The sequence below is a fragment of the Entelurus aequoreus genome, linkage group LG13 (genome assembly GCF_033978785.1).
Source record: "Entelurus aequoreus isolate RoL-2023_Sb linkage group LG13, RoL_Eaeq_v1.1, whole genome shotgun sequence".
NCBI classification, from domain to species: domain Eukaryota; kingdom Metazoa; phylum Chordata; class Actinopteri; order Syngnathiformes; family Syngnathidae; genus Entelurus; species Entelurus aequoreus.
In genome coordinates this window covers 30,013,180-30,032,063 of record NC_084743.1, presented here as the reverse complement: position 1 = coordinate 30,032,063, position 18,884 = coordinate 30,013,180, and the positions used below count along the sequence as shown (strand labels likewise).

The window sequence follows — 18,884 nt, the reverse complement described above, 5'->3', positions numbered from 1 at the left end:
TCAAAGTAGGCTTACAAAGCAATGAGCTAGGGGTGTCAAACTCATTTCAGATCGGGAGCCACATGGAGAAAAATCTACTCCCAAGTGGGCCGGACTGGTGAAATCACGGCGCGATAACTTAAAACTAAAGACAACTTCAGATTGTTTTCTTTGTTTAAAAATAGAACAAGCACATTCTGAAAATTTACAAATCATAATGTTGTTGGGTTTTTTTTTACACTTACATGTTGCTGTTAATAGTATTCTATCTTTATTTGTCGTTATTTATACTTTATGAATACGTTATGTGATAATATTCATCTGTCAACTCATTGGTGTTAATTTTCAATCTATCAAGATAAAAAAATAATATCAAAATCAAATTACAGGATGTTATTTATGTAGTTAGCTCATTTCCCTCAACTGGTGCACTAACATCATGTGGTTTATTTTTTTTACATATGTAGCATCATCTACAAATATACAAATAATTGCTATTGCGACATCTAGTGGACACATTTAGAACAGTGGTTTCTTTCCTTCTAAAATTTCTATAATCAGCAAACTCTTCCCGCGGGTTGGATAAAACCTGTTCAGGCCCGCGGGCCGTACGTTTGACACCCCTGCTCTAGAGTAAGAGTGTCCAAAGAGTGGCCCAGTGGCCATTCGCGGACTGCAGCTATTTTTTAAAAAAAATTTATTGGCCTGTGAAACATTTTACAATTACTATTACAAAAAAACAACAACCAGAAAACATGTTGCAATATTGACATTAATAACACAAAGCTGTCAAGCACACATTCATATATATATTAATATATGACTTATGTTCAACACTTTTATGAGTCGGGGCCTTTTGGATCGTTGGGACCTTTAGTCTGATTTTTTTAAACTGTCATTGTTCAAAAACATAATAATGAATCAAACGCTATGTTGTTATTAATGATTTACCTATTAAGAGATCACAATTCTTTAAAGTAAATATTCCATTTTGAAAAATGTTTTGGGGAAAATATTGTGTGTTTTTGCCATAAAAATATGATTTTCTTTAGTAAAAAAAGGGCATACAACATAAAAAGATTTCTGGCAATTGATAGCTTTAAGTTGATTTATTACTTTACTTTATTGACTGACCTTTCGGGTCCCTGGGACCTTTAACTTTCCCCAAAAGTGAGGGAATCCCTAAGGGTTGCATTATATATTGTTTTGGTTTAAAAATTTAAAATATCAAAACGGCCCACGCATTCTTTGATTTTTTTAGTTTGGTTTGGTCACCCCTGCTTGGGCGTAATATGACGTATCAAGTAAAAGTAAAACATAGTCTAAGTATTCAGTGTAACTGGTGAGTCACTTCTGATTTAATCAGTAGGTATTTGATAATGGTGTTTGCACCACAGCAAACAGTGTGTGTAGCATTTTCTACAAAATATGCACATTTTACGGTCACGTATGATGTTATAACAAAGCTATTGATAGCATACAAGCAGCTATAACACATTAAAAAAACACACAATTTACTGCAAAACATGTTTTCCCTAGTTGGATGAGGAATTTTTGATGCTGGAGTGTGAACATTTCTACTGACACATATTGCAGCACATGATATATATATATATATTTTTATAGTTTGTTAGTAAACATTGAAGAGTTGTGCTGGCTCGTCTGAGGACCTGTCACTTTTTACAGCGTGTAGTCTGTTTGATTGGTGAAATAAAGTCAAACATCACTAGTGCTTACAGTACGTTGGATTGGTGAAACAGTCATGTGACAGAGCCAGCTGGAATAAGTCTCTTCACTGAGCCAAATGAAAATGCCTTTGCAAGTTATAATCAATAGATTAAATAAAAAATATAATGATGATATAAATAAAAGTAGCAATCGGAATGAACAGAGTATAAATAATGTTTCTTCTTTACAAAAATATTTAGATAAAAGTAAAAACTATGTTGTATTAAAACTACTATGACAAGTTCAATTGAACCAAAAAATTACTTCAGTAAATTTAACGAATTGTGGCCTGTCATGAGTTTCATAAGGAATCTGGCCTGTGGGGTGTTTTCATAATAAATTAAACTATGTTAATATTACAATGACATAACTTTATGACCATTTTGTGGACAGGTCAATGAATGTTCTGATGCAAATTCAACACAACAGTTACCTATATCACCCAATCCAGACAACCTTCCCTAGTCATGGCGCAAAAAAAATGCAACCGACACAAAAAGTCAACACACATGGTCACACTTAACACAACCTGCTCACTGAACTTTGTGGATACTATAAAAAATGTCCAAGCACCATAAAAAAATCCATGAAACCCATTTTTAGCTTTTGCAATGCATGATGGGAAAATCCAAAACACTTTCTCTACACTTATCCATGTTTGGCACATTTTAGCTGGGGCATTTTAGCTGCTTGATATTTCTGATTTATTAAAAAACTTTAAGGAGGTCGTCACGCAAACAAGGTAGAAGTCGAACTTTCACAGACTTATAAACAATTATTATTGAATTAGATTAATGCTATATCCTTCTATTATTATAATATGCACACATATATGCACACAAATATGCACACATATATGTACAGGCTATATATATATATATATATATATATATATATATATATATATATATATATATATATATATATATATATATATATATATATATATATACATACAATCTGTAGAAATGGATGGGTATTTACATACATATATATACAGTATATGTATATATACAGTATATACAGTATATATATATACAGTATATGTATATATACAGTATATACAGTATATATATATATATATATATATATATATATATATATATATATATATATATATATATATATATATATATATATATATATATATATATATATATATATATATGTATATATATATATATGGCAGCGCGGTGGTATATGTATATATATGTATATATACAGTATATACAGTATATATATATATATATATATATATATATATATATATATATATATATATATATATATATATATATATATATATATATATATATATATATATATATATATATGGCAGCGCGGTGGTACAGGGGTTAGTGCATGTGCCTCACAATACGAAGGTCGTGAGTTCAATCCCGGGCTCGGGATCTTTCTGTGTGGAGTTTGCATGTTCTCCCCGTCACTGCGTGGGTTCCGTCCGGGTACTCCGGCTTCCTCCCACCTCCAAAAACATGCACCTGGGGATAGGTTGATTGGCAACACTAAATTGGCCCTAGTGTGTGAATGTGAGTGTGAATGTTGTCTGTCTGTCTGTGTTGGCCCTGCGGTGAGGTGGCAACTTGTCCAGGGTGTACCCCGCCTTCCGCCCGAATGCAGCTGAGATAAGCTCCAGCACCCCCCGCGACCCCAAAAAGGGACAAGCGGTAGAAAATGGATGGATGGATGGATGGATATATATACCGTAATTTCCGGACTATAAGCCGCTACTTTTTCTCCTCGTTCTGGTCCCTGCGGCTTATACAAGGGTGCGGCTTATTTACGGCCTGTTCTTCTCCGACGCCGACGAAGAGGATTTCTGTGGTTTTAGTACGCAGGAGGAAGACGATGACACAATGATTAAAGACTGACTTTTCATATACCGGTAGGCTGGTTATTTTGATAACGTACAGGCGAGCACTTTGTATTACTTTGCACCGTTGTATTATTTGTACTCTGCACGGATGCTGTTTGCCATGTCAAAGATGTGAAAGTTTGATTGAATGATTGAAAGATTTATTGTTAATAAATGGGACGCTTTGCGTTCCCAAACAGTCATCTCTGTCCCGACAATCCCCTCCGTGGTAGCAGGAACCCCTATATACTACGGTAATTACACATCAAAACCCTGCGGCTTATAGTCGGGTGCGGCTTATATATGGAGCAATCTGTATTTTCCCCTAGATTTAGCTGGTGCGGCTTATAGTCAGGTGCGGCTTATAGTCCGGAAATTACGGTATATATATATATATATATATATATATATATATATATATATATATATATATATATATATATATATATATATATCTATCAATCAATGTTTATTTATATAGCCCTAAATCACAAGTGTCTCAAAGGGCTGTACAAGCCACAACGACATCCTCGGTACAGAGCCCACATACGGGCAAGGAAAACTCACCCCAGTGGGACGTCAATGTGAATGACTATATATATACATATATATAGTTACTTTACATGCAGTCGGCTTTTGGCCCTCAACCAAATTTTTTTAGCACAATGCATCTCCCAACTCAAAAAGTTTGATGTGTTTTTATAAATATATATGTATGTATGTATATATATGTATGTATGTATATGAATATATATATATATATATATATGTATTTATTTATTTATTTCCCTGCACTGTTTTACCTGGGGTCTGTTGGTTTTTTGTTAGATGGCTGTATCGAGAATGGTCATTACTACGGTATTAATGACCAGTGGGAACGTCCATACCTGGGCAGCACTCTGGTCTGTACTTGCAATGGTGTTGCCGGCATTAAGTGTAAAAGCAAACCTGAAGGTGAGTTCAACTGTGTGTGCCTACTGTGTTGTTCTAACAGTAAGTGTGACTATATTATCTTTTTCTGAGACAAAACACACCCTTTTTTCTTGTATGTCTTCAACAGAGGAAATATGCTATGATAAAATCAACCAGCAGTCCTACACCGTGGGGGAAACTTATGAGAGACCGAAGGATGGCATGATTTGGGATTGTACCTGTATCGGATCTGGAAGGGGAAAGATCAGCTGTACCATTGCAAGTACGTGGGGACACTCAGGCTTCTGTTTTTAAATACATCCTGATAAGCCAAACTAATGTCTCTGTGCAGCGGTTTGCAGTTAGCTGGGTGGGTAAATATTGGGAAACATGATTCTTTATCTTTCTGGTAGTTGCCCATATGCATCCGCTTCTTTTCTTATCATCATCATTCCTCTGTCTACCTAGATCGCTGTCATGAGGACGGGGCCTCGTATAAGATAGGAGACACCTGGAGGCGACCCCACGAGACAGGGGGCTACATGCTGGAGTGCGTCTGTCTGGGTAATGGCAAGGGAGAATGGACCTGCAAGCCTGTTGGTGAGTCATATGCAGCCAGTGTCTAACTGTAATGCAACCTTGATGTTCCACAATTAAAAAAATTAGATTAGGGATATTTAACTAAATTGTTTTGGGCCCACATCTTCAGGAGTGATCTGCTTTTAAAGGACCATCTGCAAAAAAGTTAGTCAAAGATCATTGAACGTTGAGGAAAAATAGTAGTGTTACTAAAAAGTTGAACAAATGACTACTGACTGCATCTGAAGCATAAACAAGCTACAGCAATGCCTTAGTTACATACATCACATTATGAAAACATTATGTAAAAAAACAAAAAGGAAAAAAAAGAGAGCACCTAAAATGGAACCCTGAGAAAAAACACTAGTATAACTAAAGAAGTTGGAACGAATGACTACTGACTGCATCTGAAGTAAACAAGCTACAGCAACTCCTTAGTTATAAATATGCAGCTTTGCACGCCAAAGTAAATACAATTATGAAGAATACCTTCCATAAAAGAGAGGACTTCAAGGGGTGCCTTGAGGAACGCCTCCGTTATGTAAATCCCAAGAATCTGACCCCAGTGTTCTATGTTCGCTAGCAACAACTAGAAAACAACTAGAACCGACCAATCTAAGTCTATGAGCAAAAACTGATGAAGCCTACTTGGATGAGAGGTCGAAACATCTTCAGAGACAAACCAAACAGTCCAGTTGCGATCGATTCAATGCCCTGAGAATAGCCAAGTTAAAATGTTAATGCAAGGATCTGCCAATGTGTTCACAGTGGTCCAAGTTCCTATATACAACAGAAGTACTCTAAGGGTTTTAAGAATTTTCCGCAAAAATGTTTGTCTCCCAAGTTTTAAGCAGAACTCGGGGGCCGGTATGGTGTCGTTCCTGGGCAGGATTTGGCCCTCGGACTGCCAGTTGGATAGCCCTGGGTTAGAGTGTCGAAATAGGAGTATTTAACACTAAACTATGTGTGTGTGCCCTGCAGCTGAGCGTTGCTATGACAACACGGCCGGGACATCATATGTTGTTGGGGAGACATGGGAGAAACCCTACCAGGGATGGATGGTTGTGGACTGTACCTGTCTGGGAGAAGGAAGTGGCCGCATCACATGCACATCTCGAAGTAAGAGATCTTTGACTTTTGTTATGGAATTGACCTATCACTTTTCTGGAATTGACTAATCAAGTCCTCAATGAGTAATTACTTTACTAGTACAGAACTTTTGTTTTCTCAGTCAATTGCATGCATGCATTTGCATTCTATCACATTTTTTGATTGACTTTTTGCCGTTTGTAGTTTTGTCTATACAAAAGCTCTTTTTATGATATAAAATTTGTTTTCAAAGAAACTGAAGAAATCTATGGTTTTTAAATAAAACATTTGTGAAAATAGCCTCAAACCCTATAATCTTGTGTACTACATTTTGCCATCTAATGACATTATCAGAAATGTAACGATTAACTGTTTTTTATTATTAACCCTGATTAAAAACGTCACCGTTATTTAATCGCCAAGGCTCCACAACACAGTGTGTTCCAATTCTCTTCATTCGCTATAAACCAGTGCTTCTCAATTATTTTTTGTTACGCCTCCCCTTGCAGGAAGACAACATTAGGGCCCCCCTGACTTTCTGCAGCAACTATAAATAGTAGCATTTGTCCAAATAAATATGTTTATAACATAAAAAAACTAAAAATAAATATAGATGAACTTACAACCAAGAATAACTTTATTAACATTGTTTTTTTGAGTGTAACAGAAAAGTGCATCAGTTGGCCTTGTCACGCCAAATTTCTTCCCTCTACAAAAACCTTCCCTCCCCCATTTACATGTTTCCTCTTACGTCATTGACAGCGATCGATAGCATTTCGGCTTTGACTGCCCGTCGCTGGAAGGATACTTCGTCTTTGACAGCTGCTGGAATCTGAAAAAATCGATTATTGTTTTTTTTTGTACAGGCGCGAAACAGGACAGTCGCGTGCAGGTTAAGGACCCCCGGCAACTTTGTGATTTTATTGGACGCAGCCCCAGAAGTAAATGGGGGAGGGAAGGTTTTTGTAGAGGGAAGAAATTTGGCGTGACAGCCTGCAATGGATGCACAAAAATTTAATCTTTTCTTAAACTATAAAAATGTTTTGTCCGACTTGACCCATTTAATGCTGAAAAATAAAACTTATTGAACTCAATAAACAATAATAAATACATTGATCAGCAACCTTAAGTAGGAGCACAGTACATCAAAAAGTCAATATGATCAATAATGAGTATGAGGAAGTCAGGATTAATGCTACAATGAGCATGTTTTTTGCAGTGCAAAGCTTTTCAAAGTGGGGTTTGAAGCATGATACTGATAAAGCATCCCCCATCCCCTGTCCACACACATATCGAGAGACATGCTAGTATACGACATTAGCTTAAAAACAGCATCAAACTTTTCCCACACAAAAAAAAAGCCTAAATCTGGGAACATTTTGGCACTTAAAAAATTACCAGGAAGTCATTGGCCCCCGCATTTGAAAAAATCTGCCAAAAAAAGGGTCTAATATGGTGCAGCTTTGCACGCCAAAGTAAAGGTAAGCCATAATAAAGGAGTTAAATTATATAATGGCAAGTTACTTCATGAAGAATTTAGTTGGTAAAGAGTTAAATATAAATGTGTCACAGTCAGGAGCTTAGTGTTGAGTCATTTCAGTGTAAACAAAAAGCAAAAGGTACTGTACTCCTGTCAAGGTCTTCATTCAGTGACCATTTAATGTTTGAGATGACTTCTACCTGTCTGTTGAATAAACTATAGGCATTGTAAGTTAATATAGCAAGTGTAACACATTAACATAACATTAGGAGCTTGTAGAATAACAGCATTTTACAGTGGGATCTAATTATGTACATTACAGTTAATATTAACACAGCATAAAGTAGATTATTACTAATGACAAATAGGCATAGATGACAGTTAATGACAATATCACTTGCGTTTATTATTTTTAGTTTGAAAATACAACTATTAATTTATATATTTGTTTATGATGAATATTTTTTGTTTATATTAAATTTTTTGTACTGTAATTATAATGTTATTGTTTTTCCGACAGTAATAAATAACACATCAAAATCTCTAAGGAATGTCTGTGATTTTATAGAATTTTTTGTTGTAAAATAATCAATGTACAGTAAGTGTGAAACCGTGATTATTAGGCAAAATCAATAATCGTTTCATCTCTACAGCGTGATATAACATGTCTTATGATTATAACGAACTATTCCCACGTTTAGATCGTTGTAACGACCAGGACACTCTGACCGCTTACCGTATTGGCGACACATGGACCAAGACTGATGCCAGAGGCAACCTGCTCCAGTGTCTTTGCACAGGGAATGGCAGAGGGGAGTGGAAGTGTGAGAGACATGCCTCACTTCACACTACTGGCCTGGGTGAGAACTGATGATATCCTTGTGTGTTTAGCAACCCCTCTGCATAGAGAATAATGTATGCCAGAGACAGATGCGTTGAAGGGGGGAGAAGTCTGAAGAGCCAAGTGTTGATGTGAGAAAGATGTGTCTTGTAGCTCGTGATCATGACCTCATGAGGAAGACAGACATGGAACAGAGGTTGAAAAAAAAAAGGACAGGAGAGCGTTAGCAGGAAAAAATGTGCTTTAAGGGACTTCTGGCTATGCGACGTTGTACTCATAATGACTCGGAGACAGTTCATAAAAAAGAAAGTGGTTATTCTTCTGGAAATTAGTCATAACTTGCATCTGGCTTACAAGCATTTTTTTGTTACTTTTGTCACAGTAACCACAACACTCTCGCCTGTCTTATATAAACAAATAAATCAATTTGGTAATTTAAACATGTGTTTTTAACTCTGATTTCAGGCACAGGTTCCCGTGTGATCACTAACATACAGCCAGCCATCTACCAGCCTTCCTCCGTGCCTGAGCTTCCCCAAGAAGGACCCTGTCGGACAGATTCCGGACCGTCATACTTTGTTGGCCAGCGCTGGTTTAAGAGCCAGGGAACCAAACAGATGATTTGTACCTGTTTGGGCAATGGGGTCAGCTGTGAGCAATGGGGTAAGATGATGTTCTGTTTTTTAAATCATCATGTTAACTTAAGATACAACCAACAATCAATTCTGAAAGAGAACCTTGCATGAACACATGTCATATGGTTGTGTTTTCCTTCAGATGGACCAGCTCCAGTGTACGGAGGCAACTCTGGAGGTCAGCCTTGTGTGTTCCCCTTTGTCTACAAGGGGAAGACTTATCACTCTTGTATCTCGGATGGGCGTAGTGATGGACAGCTGTGGTGTTCCACCTCATCTGACTTTGAGACTGACCAGAAATATTCCTTCTGCACAGAAAAGAATGGTGAGCCAAAATGAAACAAATGCATGAACAGAGAGAAACCTGTAATAGTGATGAATAATTTATGGGCAACTAGATGCTAACATAGCTTTTTCCCTTTTATAGTAATTGTGTCAACAAGGGGCGGTAATTCAAATGGTGCTGTTTGCCAATTCCCCTATCTGTATAATGGCCGAAACTACACCGACTGCACTGCAGATGGACGCAGAGATGGCATGAAATGGTGCGGCACTACAACCGATTTTGATGCAGAACACCGTTTTGGATTCTGCCCTATGGCTGGTAAGTGGGAGTGCAAGCTGCAACAAAGATAATCCAGATGTTCGAGCTTCATTTCGTTCATAGTTGTGGCATGAAAAAGAATGAAAAACATATTTAAATGAGTCAAAGAGACAATGAACACCCACTAAATTTCCAAGCGTTTGCAGTGTGTACCAGCCAAATATGTTTGGTAAAGCTAAACCAGTGGTTCTCAAATTTGTTTCACCAAGTACCACCTCAGAAAACACTTGGCTCTCCTAGTAAGACCATAACGAGCAACTGAAACAGTACCGCAGTAGTCCTAAGTATTCATTAAAAACAAGGCAGAGGTTTAATAAAATGTATTTAATATGTTTGGCCACTGTAACATTACACACAGTTTAAACAGTAACACTGTGTTTGAATATAGGAAAATAAAACACTGTACTTTAATCAAGTGATTTTTGGGGCATACCACTAGATGGTGCCTGTGTACCACCAGCACGTAGCACAGTTTGTGAATCACTGAACTAGACAATGGAGCGTCTGAGATCATACCAATTTAATATACACACAACTCTTCTGTTGTAGAGAGACACTTGGACTGATTGATTGATTGATTGATTGACACTTTTATTAGTAGGTTGCACAGTGAAGTACATATCCCGTACAATTGACCACTAAATGGTAACACCCGAATAAGTTTTTCAACTTGTTTAAGTCGGGGTCCACTTAAATTGATTCATGATACAGATATATACTATCAGATATATACTATCATCATAATACAGTCATCACACAAGATAATCACATTGAATTATTTACATTATTTACAATCAGGGGTGTGGAGGGGGGGTAGGATATGGACAGCAAGTAGTGGACATAGAGAGAGCGAGAGAGAGAGAGAGAGAGAGAGAGAGAGAGAGAGAGAGAGAGAGAGAGAGAGATCAGAAGGCATAAGAAAAAGTATCTGCATTTGATTGTTTACATTTGATTATTAGCAATCCGGGGAGGGTGTTAGTTTAGGGTTGTAGCTGCCTGGAGGTGAACTTTTATTGCGGTTTTGAAGGAGGGTAGAGATGCCCTTTCTTTTATACCTGTTGGGAGCGCATTCAACATTGATGTGGCATAGAAAGAGAATGAGTTAAGACCTTTGTTAGATCGGAATCTGGGTTTAACGTGGTTAGTGGAGCTCCCCCTGGTGTTGTGGTTATGGCGGTCATTTACGTTAAGGAAGTAGTTTGACATGTACTTTGGTATCAGAGAGGTGTAGTGGATTTTATAGACTAGGCTCAGTGCAAGTTGTTTAACTCTGTCCTCCACCTTGAGCCAGCCCACTTTGGAGAAGTGGGTAGGAGTGAGGTGGGATCTGGGGTGGAGGTCTAGAAGTAACCTGACTAGCTTGTTCTGAGATGTTTGGAGTTTAGATTTGAGGGTTTTGGAGGTGCTAGGGTACCAGGAGGTGCATGCGTAATCGAAAAAGGGTTGAACGAGAGTTCCCGCCAGAATCCTCATGGTGCTTTTGTTGACCAGAGAGGAGATTCTGTAGAGAAATCTCTTTCGTTGGTTAACCTTTTTGATTAGTGTAAACTGGTAACATTTTAACCTCATAAAGGCCAGCGTCCACAGGAATAAACTCTTGTATTTTGAAAAACAGGGTTATTTTTTTTAATCTGACAAAATAATTAGACCAAAAACAAATGTCTACTACAGAGAAAAGTGAAGGGAGAAGTCCGACACACCAACTCTTGGCGTTTTTTAAATGGGGCCACTCGAACAATTTAGTTGAATAGCCATATCATAGACCTACCAAATGAACGCCAACTAGCCAAATGGGGATCTTCTCAGCAGCTGAGTTTGATGGCCTGAACTATTGTAATTAGCACCACCAGACTTAATTAAAACGTTTCTCCTCCCTGTCTGACAAATGTGATGGGTTACTCAATTAGTATGTAAGCTCTTATCTGGTTGGAGTTAAAAGGGGCTTGAAACAAAATCTCATTTAGAGTTCTGACACCTTTATTTATAGCTTAGGCAAATTGAAATCACAGGTCTGTTTTTTGTTGAATCGGTGCCAATTAGATCTCCATGGGTAACAAAAGGCGCTGAGGGCAGGGAAACACTGGGGGGTTATTGACGCCAAGGTCTGTGAAGGACTAATGCAGGGATATTTCACTAAATTGTATTGTGGGCCACATTTCCAGAAAGCTAAGGACCAGAGGGAGTGGACTTCGCCTTTCTCTATTAATCTTATTTGGTATATTCCTGAGAACCAGTGTCTTTTACAATACACATTTGATTTTGGTCTATTTATTTTGGCAGGAGTTACAGGAGCACTCTGTTGTTTGTTGTTTTTAAGGATCTTCCGCAAAAATGTGCGAGTCTCTCACAAGTGTTTTGTACAGAACTCGCGAGCCACCAGTTGAATAGCCCAAATGATGAAAATGAGAGGACCTAAATTGCAACCTTGAGAGGAACACCACTAGTATACCTAAAAAAGTTGAATACATGACTGAAGTAAACAAGTTACTGCTACCCCTTAATTACATAAATTAAATTACAAAGAAAATGTGTAACTGCCAAAAAGAAGGGGACCTAATGGGGTGCCTTAATGAATATCTCAGTTATGTAAATCGCAAGTTTAGACCACAGTGTTTTATTTTTGCTAGCAAGGTTAAAATGTCAATGCAAGGATGTGTCAATGTGTTAAAAGCGGTCCAAGTTTGTCTATACAACAGGAGCACTCTCATGTTTTTAGGAATGTTTGTTTCCCAAGTTATGAACTGACCTTGGGGGCCGGTATGGTGTCATTCCTGGGCAGAATTTGGTTGAATAGCCCTGGACTAATTAATTTGTAATGATGAAGCAATGCCAACAGGATGTAAGAAAAGGTTAAAAACAAGGTCAGAAAATCTCAAATGTGCGTTATTAACTGTCGAACATATCATTTGAAAAAAAGCTCATCTAAATTTTTAGTGATCACAAGAATCATGTGGCACTATGTTAAAACTGATATCTGCACATGCATGTGAATGTAGAACAAATTCCTTGAATGTCGACGCTGAGGATGCATAAAACAGCTGTTTTCGTGTTTTCGTGTTTCACTCATGGAGGCATGCCCTAAATCCCCAACAAAACTTTCTAGGACTATCCTACATCAAAAGCTTCTTTGACTTCAAAGAAGGCAGATGGGAGATTAAAAAGTCCTGCAGCAGACTTTAAAATGTGCATGGTAGACACTGCAACCATCTGTCCATTGAGGTAATTAGAATTGGACAATCCGTTTAATTTCACAGAAGCTTAATTCTGTGTTGTTTTGTTGTTGTGATGCAACAGAAACCATGTCCTTGTGTCAAATGGATAATATAATTATTTATTTTTGCTTTGTTATGTTCCTCTGTCTTTTTTTACATGGGGCTCACCTTTGGCTAACACCCTGTTGTTAAGACAACAGGCTGCCAAGACTTAAAGAGGGGGGAGAAACAGCACTCATACCTTTGTCAGAGTTGGTTGGTTACCAGGAAGTCTTTGATTTTACTTTAATGACTTTTGCCTGTCAAAATAAACATCGTGGTTGAGATGTTAATGATGATGCTGAAAGAAGTCTCGGCCCCTGACCCCCTTCGCTGTTTAAAAGGTAAACATGGTGTCCGCCATGGGTCTTGTTGTCAGTTTGTAGCCACACTGAAAACAAGACCATGAGCAATGGTCTGCATATCTGAAGCCCTTTTTCAAATCCCGAAAGAATGGTGTCATGTCAGTGGTCTCTTAGAGGAAGCCAGGTGGTCCAGACATAGTTGAGCTCTATCTCAGGACTGCATTCCAGCACGACCAGATATCCTATCTTGTCTTTTGATGCTGCATAAATGTTGGTTGTTTAGACTAAACCAGACAGTCCTGGCGTAATAACTTCCACCGTGTGATTTTTAGATACCATACCAGCATCCTGTACTTAAATAATGCCACACAACAAATAACTTGTATTTGTTCCCACTCTTCACAAAGGTTACATCGGCAATGTGATCAAAAAAATTCTTAAAAAGCATTAAAAGTCATTAAATGGATTTTGCCAAAATGAATGGCATTACAAAGCATTAAAATGTTCAGAGGCGTTAAACAAAATAAAACAAATCATACAACTGCAATTAGCAACAAAAAAAGACAACAAAACCAACCCCCTGACCCAGTTTTTCTAATTAGGGAAACTGCACTTCAAGATTTTCAATATTTATTGAAGTGCAATTTTTGCTAACAAGTATTAAGAGTACATTTTATTTAGGATAAATAAGTTTTAACCTTCCAATTGGTTAATGAAAAATATGTTTAATGCGTTAGAAAGGGTTACTTGAATTTATCTATTTTTAATATATTTTATGATTACATTAATTCGGCCACAGTTAATGTAAACATTTCAACTATTCAGCATTATTGTTGTCGAATGCTAAAATTGTTTCTATACAGACAATGTTATACTTTTGACTATATATAATAACTATCTGCAGTAGGAAATCATGGGCATTAAATTTGTCTAAGGTTGCATTAAAAAGCATTACAATAGATTCACTGATGCCTGCACAAACTCTGTAATAGCCCTGTTACATTACCAGTAACTACTGTAACCCATGGCAAAATATATCACAGTAATACATAGAATTTTGTCAAGCATGTCTGCTCCATGGTCATTACATTAGAGCATTGCAGAAAGACTCCCCATTCTTTTGGGGCTTGTGCATATGCATGGAGCTGCACAGGCCCTATGATGATTGTCCATACATGAATATTATTCAGAGTTTGAGATTTTGTTTTGTTTTGTTTAATTTCCTACTAAATCCTCATCACTATTGCACAAATGCTGTGATCTTAACAATCTCTTTATTGGAGAACACATGTTAAACACAGACAAACGGGAACACAGGACATCTGTTTCAGGCTAGTGTGCTTCAGAATTGTTTGTCATTAGGACGCAGATGTTCATTGTTTAAATGCATGACGTCTTGGACGATTAGCACTCATGTAGTCATCTGAAGTTAGGAGTGAGTGTTTACACACGTTTTTTCGTACAGAAATCAATATTTTTATGGAAAAAGAAGCCTTGGCAAAGTAAATCACAATTCTGATGCTATGCCCTCCAGACCATGAAGAAGTGTGCACGACCAGTGAAGGGGTGATGTATCGTGTGGGAGACCAGTGGGACAAACGCCATGATGTTTTGGGTCACATGATGCGGTGTACCTGTGTTGGCAATGGTCGAGGAGAATGGAGCTGTGTTGCCTACTCCCAGCTTAAAGGTATTTGATGTGTTTGTGTGTGTGCGTGCATGTGGTGTGTCTCCTTGTATTTGTGATGTGTGTGTTTAATACAGGGGAGCAATACTGATATACAGTGCATCAACAAAGTATTCACAGCGCTTAATTGTTTCCACATTTTGAAATGTTACGGCCTTATTCCAAAATTTGTCATTTTGTCCTCAAAATTCTACAGGCAATACCTCATAATAGGGTTGTACGGTATACCGGTATTAGTAAAGCACCGTGATACTAATGAATCATTTTCGGTACTATACCGTCTCTGAAACGTACCGGTCCAGCACCCCTCCGCGCCCGCGTCAAAGTCATGTCGTGACATTGCTGGTTTACGAGCAGAGGAGCATGTTCGGTAGCACACAATCACAGAGTACTTACAAGCAGACACAGTGTGTAGACAGAAAAGGGAGAATGGACACATTTTGGCTTAAAAAATAACGATAAAGGTGAAGTTATAACACTGAAACACCCTCAGGAAGCGGTGCTTTAAGACATGGCTAGCTAGCTAGCGGCTAACGTCCATCCGCCGTCGGCAGTGTTTTAGCGACTTTTAAATCACTAATCCTGATCTCCATGGTGACAAATAAAGTATGTTTCTTACAAGTATCATCCCTGCAAGACCAGGTATAGCTAAACATGCTTCACTAGACACCGTAGCTCACTGGCATCAAATTGTAAACAAACGCCATAGGTGGATCTACACCTAACATCCACTGTATTGATATCAAGTACAGGCACGTATCTAGTCGATACTACTATGATTATGTCGATATTTTTTGGCATCACAACATTTTCTCTCGTTTTTTTTTAATGTATATTATGTTTATAAACTCAGGAAATATGTCCCTGGACACATGAGGACTTTGAATATGACCAATGTATGATCCTGTAACTACTTGGTATCGGATTGATACCCAAATTTGTGGTATCATCCAAAACTAATGTAAAGTATCAAACAACAGAAGAATAAGTGATTATTACATTTTAACAGACGTGTAGATAGAACATGTTAAAAGACAAAGTAAGCAGATATTAACTGTAAATAAACCATCCATCCATCCATTTTCTACCGCTTATTTCCTTCGGGGTCGCGGGGGGCGCCGGAGCCTATCTCAGGTACATTCGGGCGGAAGGCAGGGTACACCCAGGACAAGTTGCCACCTCATCGCAGGGCCAACACAGATAGACAGACAACATTCACACTCACATTCACACACTAGGGCCAATTTAGTGTTGCCAATCAACCTATCCCCAGGTGCATGTCTTTGGAGGTGGGAGGAAGCCGGAGTACCCGGAGGGAACCCACGCAGTGCGGGGAAAACATGCAAACTCCACACAGAAAGATCCCGAGGCTGGGATTGAACTCACGACTACTCAGGACCTTCGTATTGTGAGGCAGATGCACTAACCCCTCTGCCATCGTGCTGCCCTTAAATAAATAAACCAGTAGATTAATAATTCATTTTCTACCACTTGTCCTTAATAATGTTGACAAAATAATAGAATGATAAGTGGCACGATATGTTACTGCATATGTCAGCAGACTATCTAGGAGCCTTTGTTTGTTTACTCACTACTAAAAGACAAGTTGTCTAGTATGTTCATTGTTTTATTTAAGGACTTAACTGCAATAAGAAACATATGTTTAGTGTACCCTCAGATTTTTTTGTTAAAATAAAGCCAATAATGCAATTTTTTGTGGTCCTCTTTATTTAGAAAAGTACCAAAAAGTATTTAAATCATTTTAGTACCGGTACCGGTACCAACATACTGGTATCGTTACAACACTACCTCATAATGACATTTGAAAAATGTTTTGTTGTAATTTTGCAAAGGTATTGAAAATAAAAAACAAAAAAATCACACAGAGGAATGCTGTAGCTCTGACAGAGTGACCATCGGGTTTTTGGTCACCTACTTGACTAGACTAAATGAATGCAGCAATGTACAGATACATCCATCAACAACACCTACTCAGTCGCCTAGTGGTTAGAGTGTCCGCCCGGAGATCGGTAGGTTATGAGTTCAAATCTTGGTACCCGAGTCGTACCAAAGACTATAAAAATGGGACCCATTACCTCCCTGCTTGGCACTCAGCATTAAGGGTTGGAATTAAATCACCAAAAATGATTCCCGGGTGCGGCCACTGCTGCTGCTCACTGCTCCCCTCACCTCCCAGGGGGTGAACAGGGGGATGGGTCAAATGCAGATGACAAATTTCACCACCTACCTAGTGTGTGTGTGACAATCAATGTGTACTTTAACTTTTAACAAAGTATTGGACAAAAGCTGTGAATACTTATGGACATGTGATTTTTTCATTTTCAATTCAAAAATACATTTAAAAAAATAAATATAGTGATTATGGGGTATTGCCTGTAGAATTTGGGGGACAAAACTGAATGTATTCTTTTTGGAATAGGGCTGTAACATAACAAAATGTGGAAAAAGTGAAGCGCTTTGAATACTTTCCAGATGCCCTGTATATCAGTATTGCTCCCCTGTGTTAAACACACACATCAAAAATTCACAGAGTGACAAGTTGAAAGTTCATAGGCCATGTATAATGACCTCACTGTGCTTTACATGTTTTCAGTTGCACCTGCACCACACACACACTCATGAAAACACACTGGTAGTGTTCAGCAGAGCAGATGTTCACAAGCCGTGAAAGAGCCTCATTTGGCCTTCGCTCATCATGTCTTTGTTTTGTGTCTTTCAGACCAGTGTATCGTCGATGGTCTGACTTACGAGGTGAGTCAGACCTTCACCAAACAACACGAGGAAGGCTATTCGATGAACTGCACCTGCTTTGGACAGGGGCGCGGCCGCTGGAAGTGTGACGCTATTGGTAGGATGAAATTGTTCAATAAATATATTACGAACAAGACAAAGTATGTCAGTAGGGCTGCACGATTTTGGGAAAAAACGTAATTGCGATTTTTCTCTTCAAAATTGTGATTGTGATTCGGTTTGTGAAGTTTATATTTATATATACATAACATTGCTAAAATAACGAGTGAGGAAAGACATGTTACTTTTAGACTGGTCAATCAACATATTATTTTCTCAAGGTGCCACACATTAAAACAATCTGCAATCATTTATTTGTTTTAATATTTGGCTTTACGCAGACAGAACTCAGAGCTTTTGTCTACATCATGCTCTTAAACTGAAGAATTTACCGATAAAAAGTATACAGTGAGGTTATTTTCCAAATTTTACTGGACGGTTTCCCACAATTAATTGCCCTATGAACAATATTATTGTAAGCAATATTTTGTGACCAAATTGAGCTCTAATGTAATCATAATATATAATAATAACATTTAACCCTAACCCTAACCCATTTAAGAAGATATAAAGTATTATTTCTCATTACTGTAGAATTTTTTTCACCATTGTACTGTAATTGGAAGGAAAATAACTTTTAGTTATCTGAAATAAACAAACAAACAGAAAAATTAAATGGACTCTCATTTCTCTAAGCAAAAATCTAACTTAAATAAATATTGAACATCTTAAAGTGCATTATTTTCCCAGTTGGATTTTGTCTTTTTTTTTTATTGTTGCCATCACGGCATTTTCGCTTGTTTGTTCGTGTTGATGGGCTCATATTGATCATCCGATTTGAAGCTGACATATTTCCACAACGGGACTTTGTGATCATATTATTTTCTCTTAATTGTTGTTACTTTGCCGAGTGTCTCACTAGCGAGTTGTGAGTATGGAGGAATCCTGTGTGTGTGAGCCAGCGGTCCCGCTCTCCGCCCACCGAGACAAAAATTGTGAATGACAGTTAATTCTACTGTTAAATAAAAATGCTCAGGTGCTGAGAGCGATACACAGAGTGAGACGTCTTTAGCCCTGTTTGACGCGAGAGACGAAAAAACAAAAATACAC

General features: G+C 37.9%; 1 protein-coding gene across 1 annotated transcript in view; it reads left to right on the top strand.

Moving 5' to 3' along the window:
* The window catches only part of LOC133663286 (fibronectin-like), an 84,068-nt gene that overhangs the window by 2,544 nt on the left and 62,640 nt on the right, over positions 1 to 18,884 (top strand). Inside the window, exons 2-11 of the mRNA XM_062067649.1 lie at positions 4,409 to 4,534; positions 4,641 to 4,775; positions 4,961 to 5,092; positions 6,053 to 6,190; positions 8,342 to 8,500; positions 8,947 to 9,144; positions 9,259 to 9,441; positions 9,544 to 9,720; positions 14,811 to 14,966; positions 17,704 to 17,832. Of these exons, the coding sequence (XP_061923633.1) occupies positions 4,409 to 4,534; positions 4,641 to 4,775; positions 4,961 to 5,092; positions 6,053 to 6,190; positions 8,342 to 8,500; positions 8,947 to 9,144; positions 9,259 to 9,441; positions 9,544 to 9,720; positions 14,811 to 14,966; positions 17,704 to 17,832 (1,533 nt within the window). The remainder of the gene's footprint in view (positions 1 to 4,408; positions 4,535 to 4,640; positions 4,776 to 4,960; positions 5,093 to 6,052; positions 6,191 to 8,341; positions 8,501 to 8,946; positions 9,145 to 9,258; positions 9,442 to 9,543; positions 9,721 to 14,810; positions 14,967 to 17,703; positions 17,833 to 18,884) is intronic.